Raw genomic sequence first — 24,571 nt, forward strand, 5'->3', positions numbered from 1 at the left:
TACGCGATCTGGTTGATGTTTCTCGACTAGATGGAAACAAATCAATGGACCCACGTAAGTCCAAACCTCTTGACCACTCTGACATCTAACAGGAAGCGATGCCATAATGTCGGGCGTGTATGGTGTCCAATTAATCTATTCAAAAAACAAACGTTAGTAGTCAACAAAAAATAAAATTATAGAACATTTGGTTAATATTTAACCTGAGACCGACTTAGTCGATCAAATGTCCATCGATATATGAGCAACATATTCTTTGACTGTTCAGATGCAGCTTGAACACCGCTTCATCTAATTTGTGAAATAAACAATTAATAAATTATAGATAGTGCAAATTCTATTAAAAAAACAATTCTATTAAAAAAACAACATATATATTAAATAGTACCTGAAACTCAAAGGTCGACCATCTGAATGATGCAACATTCTCTGTGGAGCTATAATGGAGAATCTGTCGTATGCCCATACTTGTAGCAACATCAATGGGCCAGCGATCTCTAAGGACTGTGCATTACTCGCTCGACAGAGTTCCCTATATAACCATGCGAGAGTCGCAGCGCCCCACGCATACGTACCAGCCTGGTCAAAATCAAATAAGAATTGAAGAAACATACAGTGAACCAGGGTTTTTGACTTATCAGCGAAAAGAAAGCCCCCAATCAACTGCATGATGTAGGCACGAGCATATCTCTGAACGCTCACACTATCAGCATCTGGTGGCAATTCTTCGAACTGTTCTGCCAACCACGGAAGACTCAGTCGCTGACCTTTCATGTCAGGCGGTACGACTCCCAAGTAATCATTGCAGATAAGCATTCAATTATACCTTAATGATCCTGTTAGAGGCTCCCCATCCACTGGCAACCCCAACTGTACTGCAACATCTTGTAGGGTGATCGTGCACTCCCCACATGGCATATGAAATGTGTGGGTCTCTGGTCTCCAACGCTCGACTAATGCAGTAATTAAATGCCAATCTAACTGCATGAACCCAACCTGGGAAACCCCGAGGAATCCAGCAGCCTCTAAGTAGGGTGCAATACGCTGGTCGAAGGGGATGGTGCGCTGAGACGCTGCCTCTCTCCTCCGACAACTCAACACGACGGTGGAGGAGGTATCCCATATGCTCTGTGATCTATGGGTTGCCTGTAGATATAGATGGCTATCATCAACTGGACCAGGATCCATTCTGCAAATAATATAAAAAATAATGTCATTAATTACACGAAGAAGAAAAGCAAGACCATTATGTAATTGCAGTAAAACAAAAGTATACATTAAACCCTAATTTACATTTATTATGAAAGTATACCCAAACGTATATATAAAAATACAGAAGTAGTTCATTAAAGCTTTCTGAAATTACATAGAAGCATTTACATCAAACAATTGCATCATCAAACAATTACATCATAAAATCCTATAATACATCCTAAAATTAGTGTCGTGAAGAAGAAGATGCACGTTGAGGACAAGTACGTCTGTTGTGTCCTTCGACTTTACAGATAGTGCATCTAAGTGATTGACCAGATTCTTTCCAATCCATTTCATTAAAGATCCTTGTTGTTCTCGGTCGACCGGGTCCTTTAAGTAAGTCTGCATTTGGGCGAATTTCGGTGAATGACAACTCAGGCCAATAATCTGGGTGTTGGATTGGATGGAATCGACCGGCATAACATTGTTTGAAGTTCGACAACAAGTAGCATTCATCAATGTATGTTGCATACGTCAAGTGCATGTAATTACAAACTGCAATTACATGGGAGCATGGTATCTTAAAAGATTGCCACTTGTTGCACGAACAGGTCCCTTCCATCAAACTCACTACCTGTGTGTGCTGGCCTTTATATGGAGAAATCATACTCATACCCGTGTGAACCTCAAACGTCTGGGTTTCTCTATCAATGGATGTCACTGAATGTGCAGAAGCCCGTGTTTCACATCTTTTTAGCTTTTTCATCGCATATTCTGTATAAACTTTGCCACGGTCAACTACTTCACTTATCTCAGCTCTTCGGCGTTCAAAATACAGAATTGTGCAATAAAATGTTAATCTAACCAAAGATGTCATGGGTAACATACGAGCTCCTTTAAATACCTCATTCATACATTCAGCTGCGTTGCTTGTCATCCACCCATATCGATACCCATTATCGTGAGACTGTGTCCATTTTTGTAGGTCAATATCTTCAAAGAATTCAAGACACTCTGGGTTCAGTTGTTTTATGATTATTATTATACATTATTATTATTATAATTATGATTATCATTATCATTATTATTATTATTATATATTATTATTATTATTATTATTATTATTATTTATTATTATTATTATTATTATTATTATTACTACTATTACCATAATAATAATTATTATTATTATTATAATTATGATTATTATAATTATGATTATTATAATTATGATTATTATTATACATTATTATTATTATTTATATTATTAGATATTATTATTATTATTATTATTATTATTATTATTATTTATATTATTATTAGTATTAGTATATATTATTATTATTACTACAATTACTGTAATTATTATTATTATCATAATTATTATTATTATAATTATGATTATTATTATACATTATTATTATTATTTATATCATCATCATCATTTTAATTATTGTTGTTATTATTATTATTAATATATTACTATTATTATTATTATAACAACATAAAAACAACATAATAATAACTATTTAATATATAACAAACTAAAAACAATACATAACTATTTCAATAATATTCTTAAAATATATAACAACCTAAAAATAATATACAACTAATAAAGAAAAATATATATATAACAACCTAATAACAATACATAATTAATAATAATTATTCCAATAATATTCTAAAAATATACAACAACCTAAAATCAATATATAACTAATAAATACAAATATATAAATATCTAAAAATAATATATAACTGATAAATAAATATATAAAACATAATAAAACTTACCTCACACTTTGATGGAGTTGGATGAAGAAGAAAGGTAGAGGAGATAGTTGAGGAGTAAAGGAGAAGAGGAAAATGGAGCAAAATTTTGGAAGAGAGTGAAAAAAAGGAAGAGAGGAGAGGGAACTTTGTTGAGAATGGAAGGAAGGATGAGGAAATGAAATCGGGTGGGGGGTATTTATACGCGGGGAAGTCGTGTAAATGGGACACGACTTCCTGCATGAATGACACGTGGATGTTCACGTGAAGGAAGTAGTGTACGGTGTACACGACTTCCGCACTACCGGACAAATTGGCAGTCAACGTTACTATTGACTGCCATTTGTCAGTCTACACGTACGGAAATCGTGTACGTGGTACACCATTTCCCCGCTAGCCGACAAACTGGCAGTCAACCTGACTGTTGACTGCCACCTGTACGGAAAACGTGTACGTGGTATACGACTACAGTCAGAAGTCGTGTACCGCGTACACGACTCCAGTCAATTGTCGTGGCCCGCATTCACGACGCCGACCCAAATCGTGTACGAGACCCACGATTTTGTGGAAGTCGTGTACCGGGTACACGACTTCACTACCCCATTTTTTACAATACTTTTCGGTTGTCCCTATTTTTGATAATATTTTTATAAACTACATTATTTAAAAAAAATTCTTTACTTTGTAATTAGTCTTTTTTTTATATATTCCTAACAATTTTCCTAAACTATTCGTATATAAAATTGGGAAAATCTTTTAATTTATATCTCAAAATTTTAAAGTTTTTATCAATTCAAAATCATAAACTAATTAATAATTATATCAATTTATATTTTAAATTTTAGAAATTATATCTATTTTATATATTCAAATTTATATTTAAATTAATATTTATTTTATAAAAAACATAATATATATATCATTTTGTTGAGAATTGTAAACAATAAAATAATAAAACTATATTAATTCTTAAAATATAAATTAATAAAAGCAACTATGTTACATAAGTTGATCTTATATTAAATTAACTATAAATAATCGTGAAAATATTCTTGAAAAATTATAAATCAGATATAGTTATCTAAGTATTTTTTTAAAATATAACCATATATGTAAGAACATAAAATATCTATCATTTTAGGTGTCTATAATTTCAAACATTTAAATCTTCTAGTTATGTTTTGTTTCCAAAGAACAAAATGTCCAAACCTTTAAAATATCACACGCATACATGCTTTTGGACATAGCTTCCAACAAATCTACTTATAGTTAGACAATTTCAAATATATCTTCTTTTCTTTTTGTCACATACATTCTCCTATATCAACAAACTTTGGATTAACCCATTCTTTTCTATAAACAATATAATTTGTTTAACATTAATCAAATAGTTTACCTTAAACAAATTTATTTTCAAATTAAAGCATATATATCCTTAAAATAATTATCTTATAATAACTAATAAATATTCCAAGAAAAGTAGTATATAACGGAAATTATCAAAAACAATAAAATTGACAAAATTTTTACCTTTCATAGAAAAATTAATTAGTGTAATAGACTTTTTTTTTAATGAATTTTTTTGTTATGGAGGGTAAATATTTATAATTTTATTAAAAAAAACCGAAAATAAAATGATATTAATCATTAGTAATTAAAAATAACTGTATCTATCTCAAGTCATTAGTAGCTAAATCACAATAGTTACTTGTTATTAATTTACCAAACAAGATAATTAGATGCTTTCTTTTTTAAGTTTGAGATTGAAATTTACACCTTGGCAAAAGAAAAAAAAATTACCAAACGATATTTCTTGGACAAAACCAAATATTTTAAAAAGCTACAACAATCTCAAACTAGCTATACAATAATCATAAAAATTTATAACTTATTTAAATTAACAATATTAATAATCAAAACTCTTAAAAAGAATAGAAACAAATGGATATATATATATATATATATAAATAAAATAACTTATACATTGAATTTGAGTAACATTACATGTAATTTTGAAGGAAATTATAAGAAGAAAGAAAAGTAAAATTAAAGAAAAATAAAATATATTTTTTTAGAAAATATTGTGTGGGGTTATTAAATTGATGTGTGTATTGCGTATTGAATATTTGAATGTGTGTTCCTCTTCGAGGATAAATTGGCAATGGGCGCTGTCTTGCTTTCTTGTCTTTTCAAAAGAATGTTTTATATAAATTCTCTGCCTCAACCTGAAAAAATGTTTTGAGCCTATAGGTGTCCAAATTAATCATATATATATATAATTAAAAAAAAAAAAGTGACGAAGAAATAATTAATAGTTACCAAAGCTAATTATGGTATGAGATTGTGGCAACTAGAATCACATGGATAAGCACAGTCAATTTCCTTTACGTTTCTCCTGCCAAAGTACCAATCACCAACTGATTCTGCTATCGTCTGTCAAAAAAAAGTGTGAAATTACAATCCCAATTAATCGTTATTCCTTCTAAAAAAATTATGTCTATTTTCTTTTGGTTAATCATCTTTGTCAAAGGAACAATTGAATTAGAAGTCTAGTGTAAAAAAATTCCTAAAATTTTAATTTTGTGCTTAATAGATCGTTTAACTAACTTGATGTTTATTAGACAGAATTAGAAGTCTAATGTTTTATTAAACAAAAATTTTAATTAATTATATCTAATAGTTTCATTAGTTTCGATTTAAATATATAATAATAGACTTAAATTTTATTTTTGAAATTAAAGGACCTGATAGATAATTAAAAGTGAGAAAAATTACGTAGAAATGTTGGAAATGTGTGATAAAGGAAATAAAAAGTACCTTGTTGTCTATTGTTGGGGAGTCAGGTGCAAACCATGTGTCTTGTGACTCACTTTGGCAATGAGCAAAACATGAATTTATGAACATTCCTCCTCTGCTTGAATATTCATGGAATAATCTTAATGCTGAGAGCATACTGATTCTTAGACCTAAAATTTTCAATTTTTAAATAATAATAATAATAATCGCTCCCAAAGATCAAACCTATTAATTATAATTATTTATGCCACATTTGGTAGACTATTTTCGTTTTCTTTTAAAAAAGAATTAGTTCTATTTGTTTTCAATTTTTCACCATGATTTGGTTCTTAGCGTAAAACTTGAATCGTTGATCAAATACAAATATAAATTCCTAAAAAATTAAAGGTTTCAAATTTTGTTTGGTTTTTGAAAACACTAAGAAAATGTAGATAACAAAATAAAGAATTGACGTGGAATGAGTGTCTATAGGCTAAATTTTCACAAACAAGAAATCAAAAATTTGTTTGATAACCATTTAGCTTTTGAAATAAGACCAATTTTCTTCTCATTATTTACCATGGTTTGCATTTGTCCTACCTAAAAGGAAATTTTTTAGCCACAATCCAAAAATTAAAAGAAATTTTAGCGTTTGGAAACATTATTAGAAAGTAGATAATAAAACCAGGAGTGAAAGAGATGTATACATGCTTAATTTTCAAAATTGAAAATTAAATAACTATCTACCGAAACTCAAATAATGACCAAACGAAACCCAATTTTGTTGTAGTAACCGAAATAGAAAAGAAAGGGAATGCAGAGAGTACCTTGCAGTACCTGAATCTGTAGTTCACTACACTCTGCTGGATTTAATTTGCAATGGTTCCAATGTCCATGTAAATCAGCAGATGGTGGCACCAACCCATGATGAAACTGTTCGATTCAAACCAATTAAAAAAATCCTCCGTTCCATGACCATTTTGTTAAAATTGAAAACGAATAATAATAATAATAATTTTCTAGATAATCAAATATAAGTTAAAAGAGTTATCAAAGGAGATTAAAGGAGGATATGGTTTTTCCTTACTTGGAAAACATCATATGCTGAATTGAGAATGAAAAATGGTGTTGTTATGTACTTCAAAGAATATTGAGGGAATATACACTGCACATAACCAACAGAGATGAGAATTTTAGAACCATATATATTTGATCTATATAGTGATTGAAAAATAATAAAGTGATGAGAAGATTTTGGGATTAATAAAATTAAGTACCAATTCTGGAAAGTAAGAGGAGGCTGTGCAGTTTTTATTCAGATTTTGCTCCATTCCCTGTTATCCACACCTTGCACCATATTAATCTATGTTCAGAACACATACAATATTACTTTTATTACTTTTCTTTCTTAAGTATTTTATCGACAGATGAATTCAAAAGCTTGAGCATGAATAATGATAAACACTCTTTAGTGCTCTTCTTTACTACCTTTCCTTTTAGAAATTAAACCAAATATAAGTTTGTTGTTTAAACCAAGCCTTACCTCCAAGAAAAAATCTATGAGAAGTTGATTGGTTGAAAAAGTTCGTCCTTAAAAGAATTATTACGGTGAGAAGAAAATCTCAGGCATGTTACATTAGATAGTCATTTGATCTTTTAAAATCGTGTTTGTTTTCGCACCGTTTCTTTAAAATAGCTTCCATCATCCTTAAATAAATTATTGACCAAATTCTCAAAACAAAAATGAGTCTTTTAGGTCTCGTTTAGTTTTTAAATTAAGTTTATTTTCTTTCTATCCTTAAGTAATAAAGTTAGCAACCAAATTTCAGATTTGACTTCTTTTTTTCAGTTTTCAAAACTTGGTTTGATTTTTAAAAATGTTGATAAAAAAAAGAAAAATTAGAGGTAAAATGATTACTTTAAACTTAATTTTTAAAACAAAAAATTAAATGGTACCAAATCAACCTTTAAACACTATTATTTTCATTTTTCAAAACTTAGCTTTTTGAAAACTTAGTTTTGGATTTTGAAAACACAAAGACAACAAAATAAAGAAATCAATTGGGTGTAGGTAATAATAGATAAATATTTCAAAAATCATAATCAAAAGAGTTGCCCAATACAACCTAAACTAATACTAACTCAACATGAATTAGAACAATCAACTGAGTTCATATTGATGTGAAAAAAGAAATAATGTACCTGAAGAGCCACAAGATCCTTATAAAAGTTCCTCATGGTGTGATTTAAACCTATGTCTCTTCTGTGAAAATGGAGAAAACAAAGAGTTACATAGGAATTATATATAAACAATAATCTATCCCTTTTATTTGCTAAGGTGATTTAAAAGAACTCACAAGTCGAGAAAAAATCCAGCATCACTCAAGCATTTGACACTTGCATTTCTTGGCAAATAATTAGTGAAATTTTCACAATGCAGAAAAGTTGCTAAACCTCCAGCAGAGCAACCAGAAAGCAGAGCCTACAAAAACCCCACCCCCACAACAAAACAAACACTTTCAATTTGGCAGAATTGGAATTAGGTAGTGAGGCAGGAAACAAAATGATAACTTAGAGGTCATATCAAGAAATTTGGAATGGCAGAATTATTAATATTTGAAGACATATTTATATAATCATATTAATACCTTCCTTGCTGTCCCCAACCCTTTTGGTAGAAGGTCAAGAATGATGGATTCCCATATCTTTTGCCCTTTGAAATGAAGCACTGATGTCTATGGGGAGGTTTGGAGAAAGTTAGATTAGGCATATGATTATAAAGTTAAAACCATAATTAGGATCAAATTCTAAACTAAAATTTGTCATTTAATTAGGGAAAGGATAATGTGAGAAAATATTACCCCATTATCAAACAAGGCATCTCCGGCAAATGAGGCTCCATCACAATACCTGAGTTTCACACGGTTCCAATTATAAAAGTCTGCTCCACAAAAACGATCTGTTAATTTTACTCGATGGATAAATAAATTAAACCTAATTTTTCTTTTAACATTCTTTGAGTAGAACAAACTAAATTGTAAATTATTACAAAATTTAGGTGGTCACGTTTACCCAACCGTATATCCTATGATTAACTTGTTTAAAAATGTAAAACATTAATTTATTATTGGTTCATATAAAACTGAAATTTTGGTATATTTTAGTAAAAGTGAGAGATTTGGCGTAAGTCGGGGCAATGGGAGAAGCAACATAAGGTGGAGTTTGGTAATTAAAGTGGAATAGGGTGTCAGGTTTTGGACATTCACGTGAACCTTACAGACAATAGGCAGTACATTGACCCAGCTCCCCAATTTACTAGAACCTGACCCATCATCATCCCTTTCACTTTTACCCGCCCCATATTTTCCATATCTACCCCTACTCTCTCTCTTTTTATGGTAATTACATATCTTTCTCATTTTAATTATTAGTTAATCATTTTATAAATTAAAAAGTAGTAATACATTTGGACTGTCATTCATAATCCAAGAAGCTGATGACAAATTTGTCAATCATGTGACCCACCTTTTGAAGTCTGTGGCACAAACAATAGTATTCATTTTCTAGATAATTATATTCGATCAATCGATGTATTGAATATTCGATCCAGCCATCATTGATTACTTTTATATATTTAGGTTGAAAAAATTACAAAGGAATCTTCATGATAATTAATAACGATGGTTATATTATATAAAATATTTCTAAATCTAATGTAAGTTTCAATATTAATGCTCCTGTATTTAAAAAGTTCCATTGGTACTCGCAAATCTAATGATATAATTAGGATCTTAATTATAAAATTACGTAGATCTAGCAAATTTTAAAAGGGTATGGGTGTGGAAGAAAATTGATGATATTTAGAAATAATTACCTGGGTTAAGAGAAGCATTGTTGCTAAGAATACCAGAAAAATCTTCCCATTTGGTCATCAAATGTGTTGATCCTCTTCGACTATTTGCTCTCTCAAAACAAGACTTTACATCATTGCACCACCCACCACCCTATTTTATTACGATCATCAAATTTCAATATTTACGTTTGGATCTTACATTAAAGAAACTCAAATAATTGGGCTACTATATCTTATCTAGCTAATACCCTATAATAGCTCATTAAAGGCAAATACAAGAATTCAGTCCAAAAAGAAATATTTTGGATCTAACTCAAGAATGGATGCATTAAAAAAGAAACTATTTTATTGGAACATGTTGATGATCTCACATTAAAAAAAATTGAGAAACTTCGATATGTTAATAAGATAGTTAGACTACTCGTTTCAAAATATGAAAATCTTGTACAATCTAATAATTCTAAGATAAACCAAGGAGACATTTGGAGTGAAAAGTATCTAAAACTATTTCAGTTACTGTTTTACCTTTATAATTTTTTATTCTTTATTTTATTATTTTACGACTAAAATAATTTACACTTTCAACATATATTATTATAATTATAATTATAATTAAAATAATTTATACTTAAACCACAAATATTTATAGTTACCTATAATAACTTTGTCAGACATCTCTAACCATCTAAATTTAATTACATAATTTAAAAGGATAATATATGTATGTATGCATATATATATAGAGCTAGTGAGACCCACCAAGTTCCAAATAATTAACCAAAACGAGGAGCCATTCTTCCTTGAATGTTCTCTCTTTCTGTCACTTTCTTCAATTCAAAGTTCCGTGTAAATTACTCATTCTCTCTTAGTAACACACCATCCATTTGGGACCATGCCACAAAAGTAAAACCATCCATTCTAGTTCACTTATTTTTACACTATTCTTTATTCTTAAATCCAAACCTCAGAACTTAACTATTCATAATATAAATTTTGTGTCAGTGAAATGATATTCTATAGTTGAAAAAAAAGTATACTGTCATGGATTATGACATTGAGATTGATGTTATTTATTTGATGTAAATTAAATAGACTAATTTGTATTGAAAGGTTGAGAATCTAACTTTGAAAAACAATAGACTCGCGATTTTTGTAAGATAGATGATTCACTCATCTTCTTTCGTTATCAATTGACTTTGAGATAAATTGATTCATACTATCAAATAAGATATCAAAGTCCAAATAGGTATGCGATCCAATAAAATAAAATTGGGATTGATCAAGAATTGTAAATCCAAACATGCACCATCTTAAGAAAACACGTTGAAAATCCGATATTGAAAAATTTCAAGAAAATTCGCTACTTATAAGATAGATTGATTACTTTTCTTATTATCAATTGGTTCTAACATAAACCGTATCATGCTATCCAATAATTTGGGTTCAACCAAAAAGTTAGATATCATAATCTTACCTTGAATTATAATTAAAAACATATATATATAGGAGAAAGAAAGCCCAAAATTAAATAATAATACATCCATAATGGTTGGCGGGCCTAAATCGTTCTAATAATTCGGTATTTGCATGAGACTTTTAGTCAGCTTCTAATTATTGAGTTATATATATGTATTTGATAACGACTAGTGATTCCCTTTTACAATTGATTTATCGTTCATTTCGGGCATGGAGTACAATTATATGTAAATATAATATGATTGAAAATTACTTTTCTAAGCCTCCTAAACTTTTTTTTATAGTTTAATTTCTTCTTAGTTTTTAAATTTTAAAATGTTCTCATCATTAAGTTTTAAATTTTGTTTTTATTTGATATTTAGATTTCAACATTTATATTTTTAAATTTTTTCACTAATTATAAAAACTAATTTAAAAATTATTCTAAATAATTAAATAAAAAGCTAACATCAAATACTTAACAAAATTGCAAGGTGAAATTGTAAAATATAAATAAATATATATAAAAACAATACATTCAAAACATTAACGAAAATAAAAATAAAACAAAATAATTAGGTATAAAAGTGTAAAATTTGTAAAACATATACTAATTTTGGAAACAAAATAATTACCCAAGAGACAGCATGGAATCCTTGTCCAACCAAGCATGCAAAATAGATGTGGTATTCAACGTGGGACACGGCAAGCCAAACACACAACAATGTGCAAACAAATCTAAGAAACGGCGTCGTACAACTTTTTCCCCTCAATATTATTTAAAAATAAAGAATTAGATTATTAACAAAAATAACCATACTATAATATAATCTTATTCAAATATATGTTATTTTTAGTTTTCTCTTTTTTATTTGGAGTTGGCATCTTGATTGTTTCAAAGTTTTGATAGAGTTTTTGCGGAAGGCTTTGCTCACTCCAGTGTTGATTAACGAGATTATAATGTAATGTTATAATAAACAAATCAATTGAATTGAAAGAACTTTATATATAGCATCAACTTTGTTGTTTTAGAAAATTCACATATAGTAAATTAGTATACGCTTGGATGAAGACAGTTATATTCTTCACTAAAGTATTGGAGGTTTAAATTTGACTAAATTATAAATTTGATCTTGAAGGGAATTTTTCCAGGGAGAGAGAGCAAGTGCGGAGGTTAATAATTATGCCAGGTAGGAATCAAACGTGTCAAGCAGTCATTGGAAGATGGCGCAAATGAAATATAATTCCGGAAAAAAATATAAATAAATAAAATAAAAACAAAGGTAAAAAGAAGAGAAAATAATTTTCATTTTTCACCTCGAACTGTAGAAGCCAGTTTCCCGCTCCGGCGCCGAATCCTCTGTCCAGATGATACGCCGGCAAGCTTCCGTCCAAACAAACTAATCCTCATCCAAATACAAAAGGCATAATCCAATCAAATTCCAGAAAATAATTTTAAAAAAGGAGCCAAATCTTTTCCACTTACAAGCTCCGATGGAAGAGGCGTTTCGGACCACCGTCATCTCCACCAGAAGTCTGGCTCCGCCGAGCGGGCACAGAAGCGCTGCAGCAAGAAGAAAAAGAAGAAGTAATGGAGCTTCGACGGCGGTCGGACTCATTTTGAGGCGTCAACGGCGATTAGCGACGGTGCATTCGAACAAATGGAAGCGGAGAGGAAGAAGAAGAGGAAGAAGGAGGTGTGTGTTGTGTGTTTGGGTCTGGAGGAGTGGGGGATTTTATTACGTAGAGGTTGGATAAGGAATTGACACTGAAAGACGACAATATTTACGTCTATTGCCATTGTGTTAAATTCCTTGTATTAAATTTTCATTACCGTCCTTAATATTTTCCATATTTTGTTGGATTTGGGAGTGAGTCTACATTAAGAAAAAATTATGAAAATAGGTAATAAATTGGTTTAAATTCATATTTGATTTTATTTTATTTAAACTTTTATTCTATACTTTTTCTATCAATATTCATACCCACATCAATAAAATGTTGATTTTTTTCTTCTTATTGAATGTTACTTGAAATTTAATTCTCCATATTTTTTTTAACGTTTCCTTCAAATTTATGTTAACGTTAACATTTTAAATCTCAGTTAAATTGCAATTTAATTAGCTTTAAATTTTATAAATTTTCACTTTTGTAATGTTATGGAAACTAAATATTCTTAAGTGATAAAATATAATTTGATGTCATAATAACTTTTAAAGTGATTGGTAATTTTATGATAAAGTTTTAAGAGTGTGTCAAAGGGTTGAGTTGATAATCTAATTGTTAAAATGAGGATAATTTAATTGACATGAAGTTTGTGTAATGGATGTTTGATTTTTTCATTCAAATATTGAAAATATGTATGTGTATATTTAGGAAAAAAAAAAGTTTTTGGTGACCTAACCAAAGTGCTTAATAATAGTGTTGACCATATTCTAATTTTTGCTTTTTTTTTTAAGACCTAGGTGAGATTAAATTTGGTGTCAATGCATTTGGTTGTTGAATCTTGAAATCTAAGGACTCTTTAGTATAAAAATTTAAATTTATGATGTATTTGAATTCAAAAAATAAGTTATTTATAGAAAAAAAAATATTTTAAAGCCATTCAAGATAGTTTTTTAAATATATTTAAAACCGATTTCATAATAAAAAAATTAAAACAAAAATAACTTTCTTTAAAATCATTTTTTTAAGTCAATCCAAATGAACCTTTAGCCATCCCACATTGTTAGTTTGCGTGTGATTGTCTACATTTTATGAGTTTTTTTTTTTTAATTCAACTCAGTTTTGAAAAGAATTGTAAAGATATGGATTTTTTTTTTAGAATTTAAATATTTACTTTAAAAAATCAATAGTTTGTGAGAAAAAGAAAATAATTTGAATAATAATAATAATAATAACAAAGACAAATGGTTATCAAAAATCGGGTTGATTTTCTCAAAAGATATTTCCTTCTCAATTCAAGACTAGCAGGATGAAGGATTAACCTTTGGTAAAACTTTAAATTGGATTGCTAATTTTTTTAAAAAGGAGGGAGAGAATATAAACTTATAATCAAAATATGAACTCTGTTTCTTAGCTTTCGTACATGTTAGAATTTTTATGTAATATATTTCGTATTTCATATTTTACGACGAGGTTAATTATATCAAACTTTGGATTTAATAAAACCAATTGACTTAACGCTTTTGAGCATCGTAGATTATTACCAAAAGCATATGTTTTTCACTTTTTAGTAGAGTTTTATATGTGTAAAGTGTCGTACACACCCACATTTTTTCAAAGTACATATACATATGCCCAACGTAACTTAAACCTTAGCTTATATATGTGAACGGAAGATATCCGCTTAAATTATGAGTTATATCATAAATGTCTTACAAAACTATTCTTTAAAGACTTGTATGTGGCCATCCATCCTATAGTATATTTCCTAGATTCCTTAGCTTTGAATCTTCGACCTCCATCCTAATTAATTAGTTGCTTATTCAATAATTGACTGTTATTTACTCACTTACTTTTCCTAGCATGTCTAACCAAAGCCTATAAAATTATTGTCTTATTTTGCAAACATATTGGCTCAATTTGATATTTTGTTTTCTTTACCAAACTTGACTATTATGAATACAAATTAACCCATTTAGATATATAACTGGGTCACCAAAGTATGGATATATTATTATTACTATCATGTGTTTTTATGCTATTTTTGCAATTTAAGGAAATCAAAATCCCTTCCATATGTATAAATAATTTCCTTGTTAAAATAAAGTAATATTTTTAAAAATCTAAAAAAGATAATTTGCTTTAATAAGTTAAAATAATAACTATATATAATAAGAGAGAGGGCCTATGAACTAAAAAGTTGAATAATTTTTGTCCAGCTGGAAAATAATAGAAGGAAGGTAAGAGTGGAGTGAGAGACAGCCAATAGTCTCTAAATTGACTTCAGGCCCTGCCCATGTTCTTCATGCATTTTTAAAATTATATATATATATATATATATATATATATATATATATATATATATATATAGTTCTTGAGTTTCTTAATTTTATTATTAAACTATTGTCATTAGGATAATAATTGAAACGTTAAGCGTTAAGTGTTGATTTGAATTCCGTTTAGTTCTTCATTTTCAAATATTAATCAAAACTCTTTTTTTCTTTCCATTTCAAACAATAATTTACTTCTTTTTTTTTTCAAAGTAGAATAGTTAAATTATTAACTAAATGTTAAAAACAAATATAAAATTTCTAAGAGTTAACTTTTTTTTTTGTTTAGTTATTTGATTTTTAATTGATATAAGACTATGTTTACAGATTTGTAGTGAACATTGGTATGGTCGTATTGGAATTCAATTATGAAGTAATGAACCGCAATCACAAATGTGTGATTAGATTTTTTTTATTGTGTTTACCTAAAATTATAAATTTTTTCAAATTTACTTTATTGGTATAGTTATCTTTAACTATAGGACCAAAACATAACGGTTATTAGTAATAGTAAATGTGTGTCAATATTTATAGTTTTTTTCTCTAAAAGAGTAACAATAAATGGTAACATAACTACGACAATATGACATAATGTTCGAAGTGATCGGATTGGTCACTCTTGACTCGTCTATCATACTGAAACTTTTGTTTTGCGGATTTGGACGTGTGCCTCATGTTTTAGATGCTTAACACAAGTAAATAAACACCAAAATGTAATTACATGATACCTACTTTTTAAATTATCATTGAGTCGTTCCCATATTGAATTAGAATAAATATGACCTAAGTTTTTATGGACTTTATTTTTAAGAATTAAAAAATCAAATGGTTATTAAACATGAAATTATTTATTTATATGTACTTGAATGTGCTATTACATTTTTAGTTAGTTTTGTTCATAATCGGTATAGAACTTAATTTACATGTACTTGAGTAGTTGTTTTTCTTTTAAATAATGTTGTTGGCTTTTATTTAGGGGTCAATATAGACATTTTAACTTAGTCTTTGGAAGATTGATCTAGAGAATTTTAGAGTTTTTTTTTAGTACAACAATTACGAAGATGCAAAATCGAGTCTCCTACTTTTAAGATGAAAGGTCGTATTGATTACCGCTTAGATAAACTCATTTTTGTAAAAGAATCTAATATTAATAGTAGAGCTTCAAGGTTAGTGCATTGGTGATTTTTTTCCCCCTCTAAATACTTGCAATGTTTTCACAATTCAATGAACATATAACACACACACACACATATATAATTTAAATTGAAGCACTTGATCCTCTGTGTAATATTTTATTCTCTTGTTTACATCTTTTGTAATTCTTGCTTGTTGTGTTTCATTACAAAATTTACTTAGTTGTAAATTTGGTTATTAAGAATATGTTAGATAGAAAATTGGAAAACAACGAAATTTAATAAAAATGTAATTTTATTCCTGTATGTATGTATGTATATATGTGTGTGTGTGTTTGGTAACAATTTTATAATTTGGATTATCATGTAACAATTAAAATTATACTATGAAAATAAAAAACAATCATCTAAAAATGTATTCGACTCACTATATTAATATATAAATCATAAAAGTAGCTGAAGATGTCCGTTTAAGGTTAATCGATAATAAACTATTATTTATTTATTTAAAATCATGTTTTATGTTAAACAAATTTGTAAAATTATTATTTTTTAAATATTGTATAATAGACGAAATAATACATATTGTATAATTTAATTTTAAAATAATGAATTGTGTTTATAAAATAACGATGAAGTTACAGAGTATCTATGTTATTGTTCGACCTCTTTTACATTATCTCACTCTCCGAAAACTTATATCATTGTAGCTCACTCTTTATCTAGAGTGGTTTTGTATCTCTAAGCTTCCCCTTAACAAAATGTCATCAAACAAAAAAAAAAAAATCGACTTTATAATACATAAACATGCCCCATGACTAATAAATTATAATGGGAGATATAATTTTTCTGTCGAATTTTTCATCTATCTAAAAACCTGTCATCAACATTAGAGGTGAACCAACAATTTAATTACATCATGTATCATAAAAAAAGTTCATGAAATATAATAAAAATATGAACAAAAATATTGTTGTTCGCACTAGATTGACTAAAATAATGTAGATGGTGGCATTGAATTTGATGTAGATTTATGTAGATGTTAAATCTCCGACATTTTAATCTACTTGTTTTGTCTTTTAAATGTGTACGCGAGGGTCAGGTTGAAGGAAAATAATGGAACTAACCCAAAGTATTTCGGTTGGCAAGAAATGAATCCTACAAGTTTAATATGCAAGAGCAAACCCAACTCAACCCAAAAAATCTTGGTTGGGTCAGGTTGTGTTGACAGTTTGATTTTTGTTTTTCATCTCCCTATAATTTAGGGACTGTTTGGAATGAATTAAGAAAAAAATGTTTCCTAAAAAATACATTTTCATTTAAACATATTTTTCTAAAATTTCTCTGAAAGAAAAACACACGTGTGTGACAATTTTGTTTTTTCAAATGTGTTCTTAGGCAAAAAACTGTTTGATTTGTAATAGAGTAAAAGATTTATGTATATATATATATATATATATATATATAATTTGTCCATGTAGATTTCAATGGAAGTTCGACAACGATCATCGGGAATGGTGGTTTATGGTGGTCGAGGACATTAACCGTAAAATGATAATCAGAAATTGGGGACAATGATCATTGGAAGTCAAACAACGACAATTAAAAAAAAATAGTCGTGGGCCGATAATAAATATAGAAAAACGATTAACAAAAGTTGATTGGTAATGATTACCATAAAACAATCGACAAAAACAAGCAACAATGGTCACAAAAAAAATGACAAACTTAGGGACATTAACCATTAAACATGTAGTTTTAGGTGTTTATCCTGAACCATATTATTTTATAAATTCATTCTCAAAATTTATTTTAGGTGGTTGCCAAGTACATGATATCTTTTCCAAAATAACTTATTTATCAATTTAATCACTCGAGAGTTCAATCCAAATACACCCTTAAACAAAATTTCATATTGTTTTTCAATATGCAAGGTGTAACGAGAAACATTGTACATTCAAATTTCAAGTCTTCCCAAACAACCTTCCAAGAAATCGACGTTTCATATGATCTCTTCCGCAATTATCATGGAGCATTCGAGAAAAAATCTATATCATATTCTCGAAAAAATAAGTTATGACTTTAATTATTATTATTATTTTTGTCTAAATTTCAGTTACATTTTCTTTTGGGTGGGAGTTTAAATTTGATTTGTGTCTGGTATTCAACATTTTAGCCTTTTGCTCTCAAGTTTTCAAATAATATGCACATTTGTAATTCACATCATCTTTTGTAAAATTAATTTAAAATAGTTATGATGTGATTTTTCTTAAAAAAGAAAAAAAAAAAGAAAAAATTGAAAGACAAAAAAAGAAAATAAGGGAAATACTAATTTAATTTGATTTTTCTAAAAACCAATCAACGAATACTAACACTAAACTCAATAAAAATGAGTATTTAATGAAAAATTAAAATAAATATCAATATTCAAAAGTACATTTTGAAATATAGGACCTATTAAAAATAAAATTCAAATCTTAGGTAGAAAGGATAACATTTTAAAATTTAAGGACAAGCAAGATAAGACTAAAACTAATTTTTTCCTATATTTTAATTTCTAAATACTTCATTGCATAAACGGAAAAAAAAAATATATATATATATCTGTAATTAATAAATATGAAAAATTGGTCTTTTTTATAAATGTTTGTAAAATATTGATTGAGAGTAATTACATGAAAGAAAAAAAAAACAATAATAATTCAAATACTTTGGTGTTTACATTACAACCGAATAAGGGTTGCTATGTACTTCAGCGAAATAAATTTCCTTTACCATTGAGCTTTCCCACTTCGAGCAAATAGATTTGTTTGATCAAACTTCAGTGTGGCTAATAGGGAACCTCCTGAGTTCGAACAGCTTCAAAGTCCAAGGTTAGTCTTCTTCCTTAATCCTCTCCTTTCCACGAACCCTAATTTTGTAATCTTCTTTTCTTTCTACAATTTTGATCGCTTGTTATGTACGTATAATGATTCTATGTATGCGCTTGTTATCACTACAAATACGCGTAGGATTTCATTGCTTTAATGTTTTTACCCTAGATATATCTTTGTCTCTGGATGAATATTGTCAATTGACCGGTGTTTCCATTGGAAGCGTAATGGGAGTTGCATTTCCAGGTCCTGTTGACCTCCTGTCTGGCTACTGAGGAAAACGAGGGATTGTTTCGAGAAACTAATATTTGAAGCCTTACGACGGTTGGTAGATGATATAACCGTGGGTAATTTTTTGGTTTTTGGGGTAATTCTCATTTTGCATTTTGTCTACTGATTTAGTGGTAACTGACTGAATTGATTGTGGGAGCTATTCGTTTGAAATGCAAAGCTAAGGATGGCAATCTTTCTAGAAAGTGATTGTAATTTGATTATTTTGGAATTTTCTTAACATTTGTTTATTGCATATCCGTTTACGCTACTACTCTTTTCACTGAGGCCTTAAATAGTGGATCATTGAAAGGGAGCATTTAAACGGTTCTTCATATTTGAGTCATGTTTCAACAGATTTTTGAGTTAAGAGGAAATCTCTTGATGTATTTGAATGGAGCAATTTGATTTACCTTCTTACGGAAATTCTGTTGTACTATTCACACTTTATCTACTATCATCATCACTGGGCTCGTCAATAATCATTTTCCGAAACAATTAATCCTAAGCTTCTTCAACAACCCGGTTCAGCTTATAGTTTGAACATTTTCGCTTATCCTCTAGTAGTATCAAATCAAATGGTTGTGCAGGCAGGACCTTTCTTTCTTTTTCATGTTTGTTTTGAAGATAACTCTTGCTTTTGTTTAACTGTATATTTGTCTCTGTGTGTTTTATTTAGTTAATTAACAACTGCTTTTGGTCTTGCAGGTTGCATGAATTTCTCTGGTCAAGCTTACATCAGAGAAAGAATGCAACTTTGGTTGCCAAATTTACAATTTTAGGAGTTTTAAAATTGACAACAAAGTTGGAGAATTGCAATTAGTTCATTATGGAGTCTTTATGGAAACTTCTATATTTGCTTGAACCTGCACCTGCCACTCTCATTGTGACTGCAGTGGCTGTTACATTTGGATCTGCTTTCCGGGCCCTAAATTATGGGAAGGAAATGGAGCGAAACCGTGACTTTTCAGAAGCATCCATTACCTTAGATAGATCCCAAGCACTAATGATCCCAGTTATGAGTTCTTGCAGTTTGCTTTTGATGTTCTACCTGTTTTCTTCTGTGTCCCAACTTCTTACTGCATTCACGGCAGTTGCTTCTGTTTCATCCCTCTTCTTCTGTTTATCTCCTTACATGGCGTATTTGAAGTCCCAGTTTGGATTGGCTGATCCTTATGTATCAAGGTGTTGTTCCAAGTCATTTACACGTATTCAAGGCTTATTGTTGTTGGCATGTTCTGGTTTAGTTGCAGCTTGGCTTGTTTCTGGGCATTGGATACTAAATAATTTGTTAGGAATTTCAATATGTGTTGCATTTGTCAGCCATGTGCGTCTCCCTAATGTTAAAGTATGTGCAATGCTCCTAGTTTGTCTCTTTGTATATGATATATTCTGGGTCTTCTTCTCTGAGAGATTCTTTGGGGCAAATGTAATGGTATCTGTAGCAACTCAGCAAGCATCAAATCCTGTTCACACAGTTGCTAATAGTCTGAGTCTTCCTGGGCTGCAATTGATAACTAAGAAGCTGGAGTTACCTGTCAAGATAGTTTTCCCAAGGAACTTACTTGGTGGAGTCATTCCGGGAAAAAATGCCACTGATTTCATGATGCTTGGACTCGGTGATATGGTATGCAATTGTATTTCCTTGCACTATCTTTCTTCATGTAAGTTCCTCCAGCAATAGTTGTCAATATTGTTGTTTTCTTCAGTTTTGCGCATCCATTTGTTTATCTCATCTTTCATTAGAAAGACTTCATGAACTTAGCTGCCTCCCGTTAAAATACAATTATAATTTTAATTAGAAAGACTTCATGAACTTAGCTGCCTCCCGTTAAAATACGATTACAATTTTAATCAAGGTCAGAAAATCCTTCCACTCAACATTAGACTCTATTATATCAATAATGTGCATTCTTTGTTTCTCGCCTGCATCTGGATATTTAGGGATTTATTTCTGTGAGGTTTTATATCTATAAAATAAAAATACATCCTTCTCTTCCAAGTTAAACAAATATCGTGAATCACTGCAATCTTGGATTCTTGGGAGTTGGGATAGCTCAGGTAAAGCAATTATCCTTGATTAAAAAATCAGAGGTTTGAATCTTCTCCTCAATAATTTTGAACCCAAAAAGTGTTATAAAATCACATATTTTGGTGTGTATGTGCTTACATAGGAACATCTGATATAACTGAAATCATGACATTACAGAGGGGATGAAAGCCTCAATGCATTTCAAAAATCAAAACTACAATGACAAAAAGGAGCACATGTTTCCACCAAGTTATGAAATGAAAACATTCTGAAAGTGCCCAGTGGATCTTTTATCATTCTTAAGAACTCTTCCATTTCTCTCTAATCTATTTCAAGGAAAGGAAAGACAAGAAAAGAAAAAAACTCTGACAATGAATTGAGTCTAAAGAATCTTTTTGCATGTTGAAAGAGTGATTATCAATGTAAAAGAAAGGGGAACTTCGTATATATCCGGGAAAGGTTCACTAACAAAGAAAGAACAATTTCTTTATATCATAATCATAAATTACTCCTGGAATTAGAGAAGAGGAAATGTGATGCCTCATTCTTTTTGCCCATAAGCCACCGGCCTTAGATGAGCACTGAGGACCAAGTTAGGGTATTTAGCTCGTTTGTGTTTTTTTTCGCTGTAGGTTTTTATTTTATTCTTTTTTTAATGTTATATGGTCATATCTAATTGTAGCTTCATGCCAATATACTTTTATTTAGCAACAATAGATTTGATTGATAATTGATACACAAAAGGAAGGGGAAGACCCCAGCCACTAAGGGTGATTACAGAGGAGACCTTAATTTATGGACTATACTATTTGTTTGTTTTTTTCGGGGGGGGGGGGGGGGGGGGGTGAATTTACAACACAGTAAAGCAAAAGGAGAAATAATTGCTGTGGCTTGTGTTTCTGAAGGCTGGTGAAAATTGGTTACTCCCCCCACCCCCAACAAAAAAAGAAAACAAACTGTCCGATCTTTTTGCATCTGGTTTATTACAGTGGTGACATTGTTAGCCATTGCTTGCTCTCAGTAAAACTTGAGCTACTTGTTTTGGATGTTAACCTTCTGAGGTTTCTTTTATGCTTGAGGATTCAACATAGTATTTGATCTTGAATCCGGTGAATGTAGGAGGTGCAAAAATCTTTTTGGATTATTTAAAAACTTTAGGGATAATGTTGTTCAAGTACAGTTGGCGGTTTAAACATCCCCTAGCAACTTGATACCATGTTGTTGAAGGTTTGGTGCAAATTCTATTCCATTTGATTTTGTTGTGTGATCGTTACCTCTTCTTACTCTTTTGTCTTGATCAGTTGCACTGTTTTTTAAGGTGGTTTTTGTTTGACGTTTGGTTCTTTCACATTGTAGGCAATTCCTGCCATGTTTCTAGCTCTAGTTCTCTGTTTCGACCATCGGAAAAGTAGGGATACAGTCAACCTCTTAGATATCCATACAAGGGGCCACAAGTACATTTGGTATGCCCTGCCTGGATATGCCATTGGGCTGGTGACCGCTCTAGCAGCTGGTGTTTTGACTCACTCACCTCAACCCGCTCTATTGTATCTGGTAATGCCGTTTCATCTTTTGTATGTCATTCATGTATGCATATTCTTATAAGGGTTATAGATTATTGGAAAGAGATTTATGATTCTCTGTTCTCCTCCACATTTCTGAAGTTTTCAAGTTAGTTAAGTGACTTTCTTAGAGAGCTTGAAGTTTTGGAATTTTTTTTACATCCTGGGTTATTGTTCTTTAAATTCTCTTTCATTAAATAATACATTAAAGCTACCATAAACATAAAAAATTTCTTTTGGGTTGAAAATCTGATATGCACATCTGCAATTGTAATATTACGTTTCCAATATATTAACACATTATATCTGATATGATATGCTTCATAGGTCTTTTGTCACAGGGTAATTGAGATGGGTCGTACTTTTAGGGCCGATAATCAAACGTATAACATTTTTTAAAAAAAATTGCAAATATAGCAAAATCTATCACGATAGGCTCGATTGATAGTAGAATCATACCAACTATATAGTCCATCACTGATAGACCTCGAGAGTTGGATCTAAATTTTGCTATATTTACGAATTCTTTTGCATCATGTTATGCGTATTGTTATATTTGCAACTACCCTATGCCTTTTGGGATTATGAAATAGTCTGAAATCTGGATCATTTTACATCCGAGTTATTTTATTTATTTATCTTTTGTACAAATTGTGAGTGGGTTATTTGAACCCGGGATCTCTTGTTCTTAGATGTCAGTTGAGCTGAACTTTTGTTGGTATTTTACGTCCGAGTTATTGTTGTTATAAATACTTTCAAAATACGTAAAAACTGACATTTTTTCTAGGTAGCTTTTGGAGTATTTTGAGAATGAGATAGAGAGATCCCATATGATCAATCCCACCATATAAACACAACACTCTTTTCCTGGATTATTGTTTGTTGTTAATTGCTGATTCGTCTTTTCTTCACCACTGTTACTTGACCGCTTCTTGCTCATGTATTCATAATGTTATCTGCAGGTTCCTTCTACATTAGGACCTGTTATTGCAATATCTTGGATAAGGAAGGATTTTTTGGAGTTATGGGAAGGTCCCTCGCCGAACCCCAATGATAAAGTCGTAGAAGTAGTTTGAAACACTCACCTCATCTTCCGTGCAATACCCCTTTTGTTCATGAATATGAGTTGTAAAGTCATTTGCTGTATCAAATGCTTATCCTTTTAAAACATTTTGTCATTTGTATGAAATTGAACGCCCTTTACAAAAATTCTGTTTAAATGTCCAACTCATCAATGAAAAGGGGGAAAAATGCTTCAATTCTGTTGTGGATGAAGGGGAAAAAAGAGTTAACTCCGACTTCATTCCCACTTTTGAAAGAGAATTATGGAACAATTGGGGTGTATCTTGGGACATTTGATGTATGCGTATCCATCCCTAATGTTTATATATTAAACATTATTCTCTTTTGATTCTCATACAAGATTGTGAACGTTGTGAACCGTTGGATTTAGTTGTAACTTTTTTTGAATGTTCATAGGGGTGGGGATTATTTTCGACTTTTATGGAGGTTATGTTAATATCACCAAGTCAAGCTCATTTTTGATATAGGTTTAAAAAGTTCAACTTTATTGTAACAATGTACAAATGAAAATAGTAATCATGTATGAATAAAGATAGATGTTAATTGAATATAGTTGTGGTATCTCAATTTAAG

The 24,571-nt window shown here is 30.0% G+C and overlaps 2 protein-coding genes across 12 annotated transcripts; one reads left to right on the plus strand and one right to left on the minus strand.

Moving 5' to 3' along the window:
* Positions 1–4,899: 4,899 nt before the first annotated feature.
* LOC103484085 (pectin acetylesterase 9) lies at positions 4,900–12,771 on the minus strand. Of its 4 annotated transcripts, none has more exons than XM_008441015.3 (13): positions 12,537–12,771; positions 12,368–12,450; positions 9,617–9,746; positions 8,604–8,683; positions 8,391–8,477; positions 8,100–8,224; positions 7,945–8,005; positions 7,020–7,076; positions 6,830–6,907; positions 6,570–6,675; positions 5,785–5,933; positions 5,287–5,400; positions 4,900–5,192 (listed from the first exon to the last, which is right to left on the minus strand). In XM_008441015.3, the coding sequence occupies exons 1-12, from the start codon at positions 12,667–12,669 to the stop codon at positions 5,296–5,298; spliced, it is 1,194 nt and encodes a 397-aa protein (XP_008439237.2). In that variant the 5' UTR covers positions 12,670–12,771; the 3' UTR covers positions 4,900–5,192; positions 5,287–5,295. The 4 variants fall into 4 exon arrangements, 3 of the variants coding, with proteins under 3 accessions (XP_008439237.2, XP_008439238.2, XP_008439239.2); XM_008441016.3 differs by having other exon boundaries at positions 4,900–5,211; XR_536663.3 differs by lacking the exon at positions 4,900–5,192 and having other exon boundaries at positions 5,785–5,878.
* Positions 12,772–18,876: 6,105 nt separating this feature from the next.
* On the plus strand, positions 18,877–24,337 carry LOC103484087 (signal peptide peptidase-like 1). 8 transcript variants are annotated; one of them, XM_008441018.3, is made up of 5 exons: positions 18,877–19,051; positions 19,298–19,418; positions 20,030–20,948; positions 22,710–22,907; positions 23,878–24,337. In XM_008441018.3, exons 3-5 carry the CDS (start codon positions 20,151–20,153, stop codon positions 23,989–23,991), a joined length of 1,110 nt encoding a protein of 369 aa, XP_008439240.1. In that variant the 5' UTR covers positions 18,877–19,051; positions 19,298–19,418; positions 20,030–20,150; the 3' UTR covers positions 23,992–24,337. The 8 variants fall into 8 exon arrangements, with proteins under 8 accessions (XP_008439240.1, XP_050942663.1, XP_008439241.1 ...); XM_008441019.3 differs by having other exon boundaries at positions 18,883–19,051; positions 19,298–19,398; XM_008441023.3 differs by having other exon boundaries at positions 18,883–19,051; positions 19,298–19,375.
* Positions 24,338–24,571: the final 234 nt, after the last annotated feature.

Source organism: Cucumis melo, chromosome 6 (assembly GCF_025177605.1).
Source record: "Cucumis melo cultivar AY chromosome 6, USDA_Cmelo_AY_1.0, whole genome shotgun sequence".
NCBI lineage: Eukaryota > Viridiplantae > Streptophyta > Magnoliopsida > Cucurbitales > Cucurbitaceae > Cucumis > Cucumis melo.

What these genes read in the sequence shown, in the direction of transcription:
- LOC103484087 (XM_008441018.3), top strand. Translation starts at nt 20,151, where the DNA reads ATGGAGTCTTTATGGAAACTTCTATATTTGCTTGAACCTGCACCTGCC. An exon ending in TGCTTGGACTCGGTGATATG is followed by an intron (nt 20,949 to 22,709) that starts GTATGCAATTGT and finishes TTCACATTGTAG; the next exon opens with GCAATTCCTGCCATGTTTCT. An exon ending in AACCCGCTCTATTGTATCTG is followed by an intron (nt 22,908 to 23,877) that starts GTAATGCCGTTT and finishes TGTTATCTGCAG; the next exon opens with GTTCCTTCTACATTAGGACC.
- LOC103484085 (XM_008441015.3), bottom strand. Translation starts at nt 12,669, where the DNA reads ATGAGTCCGACCGCCGTCGAAGCTCCATTACTTCTTCTTTTTCTTCTT. An exon ending in ACTGGCTTCTACAGTTCGAG is followed by an intron (nt 9,747 to 12,367) that starts GTGAAAAATGAA and finishes GTAATAAAATAG; the next exon opens with GGTGGTGGGTGGTGCAATGA. An exon ending in AGGATCTTGTGGCTCTTCAG is followed by an intron (nt 7,077 to 7,944) that starts GTACATTATTTC and finishes TGTGGATAACAG; the next exon opens with GGAATGGAGCAAAATCTGAA.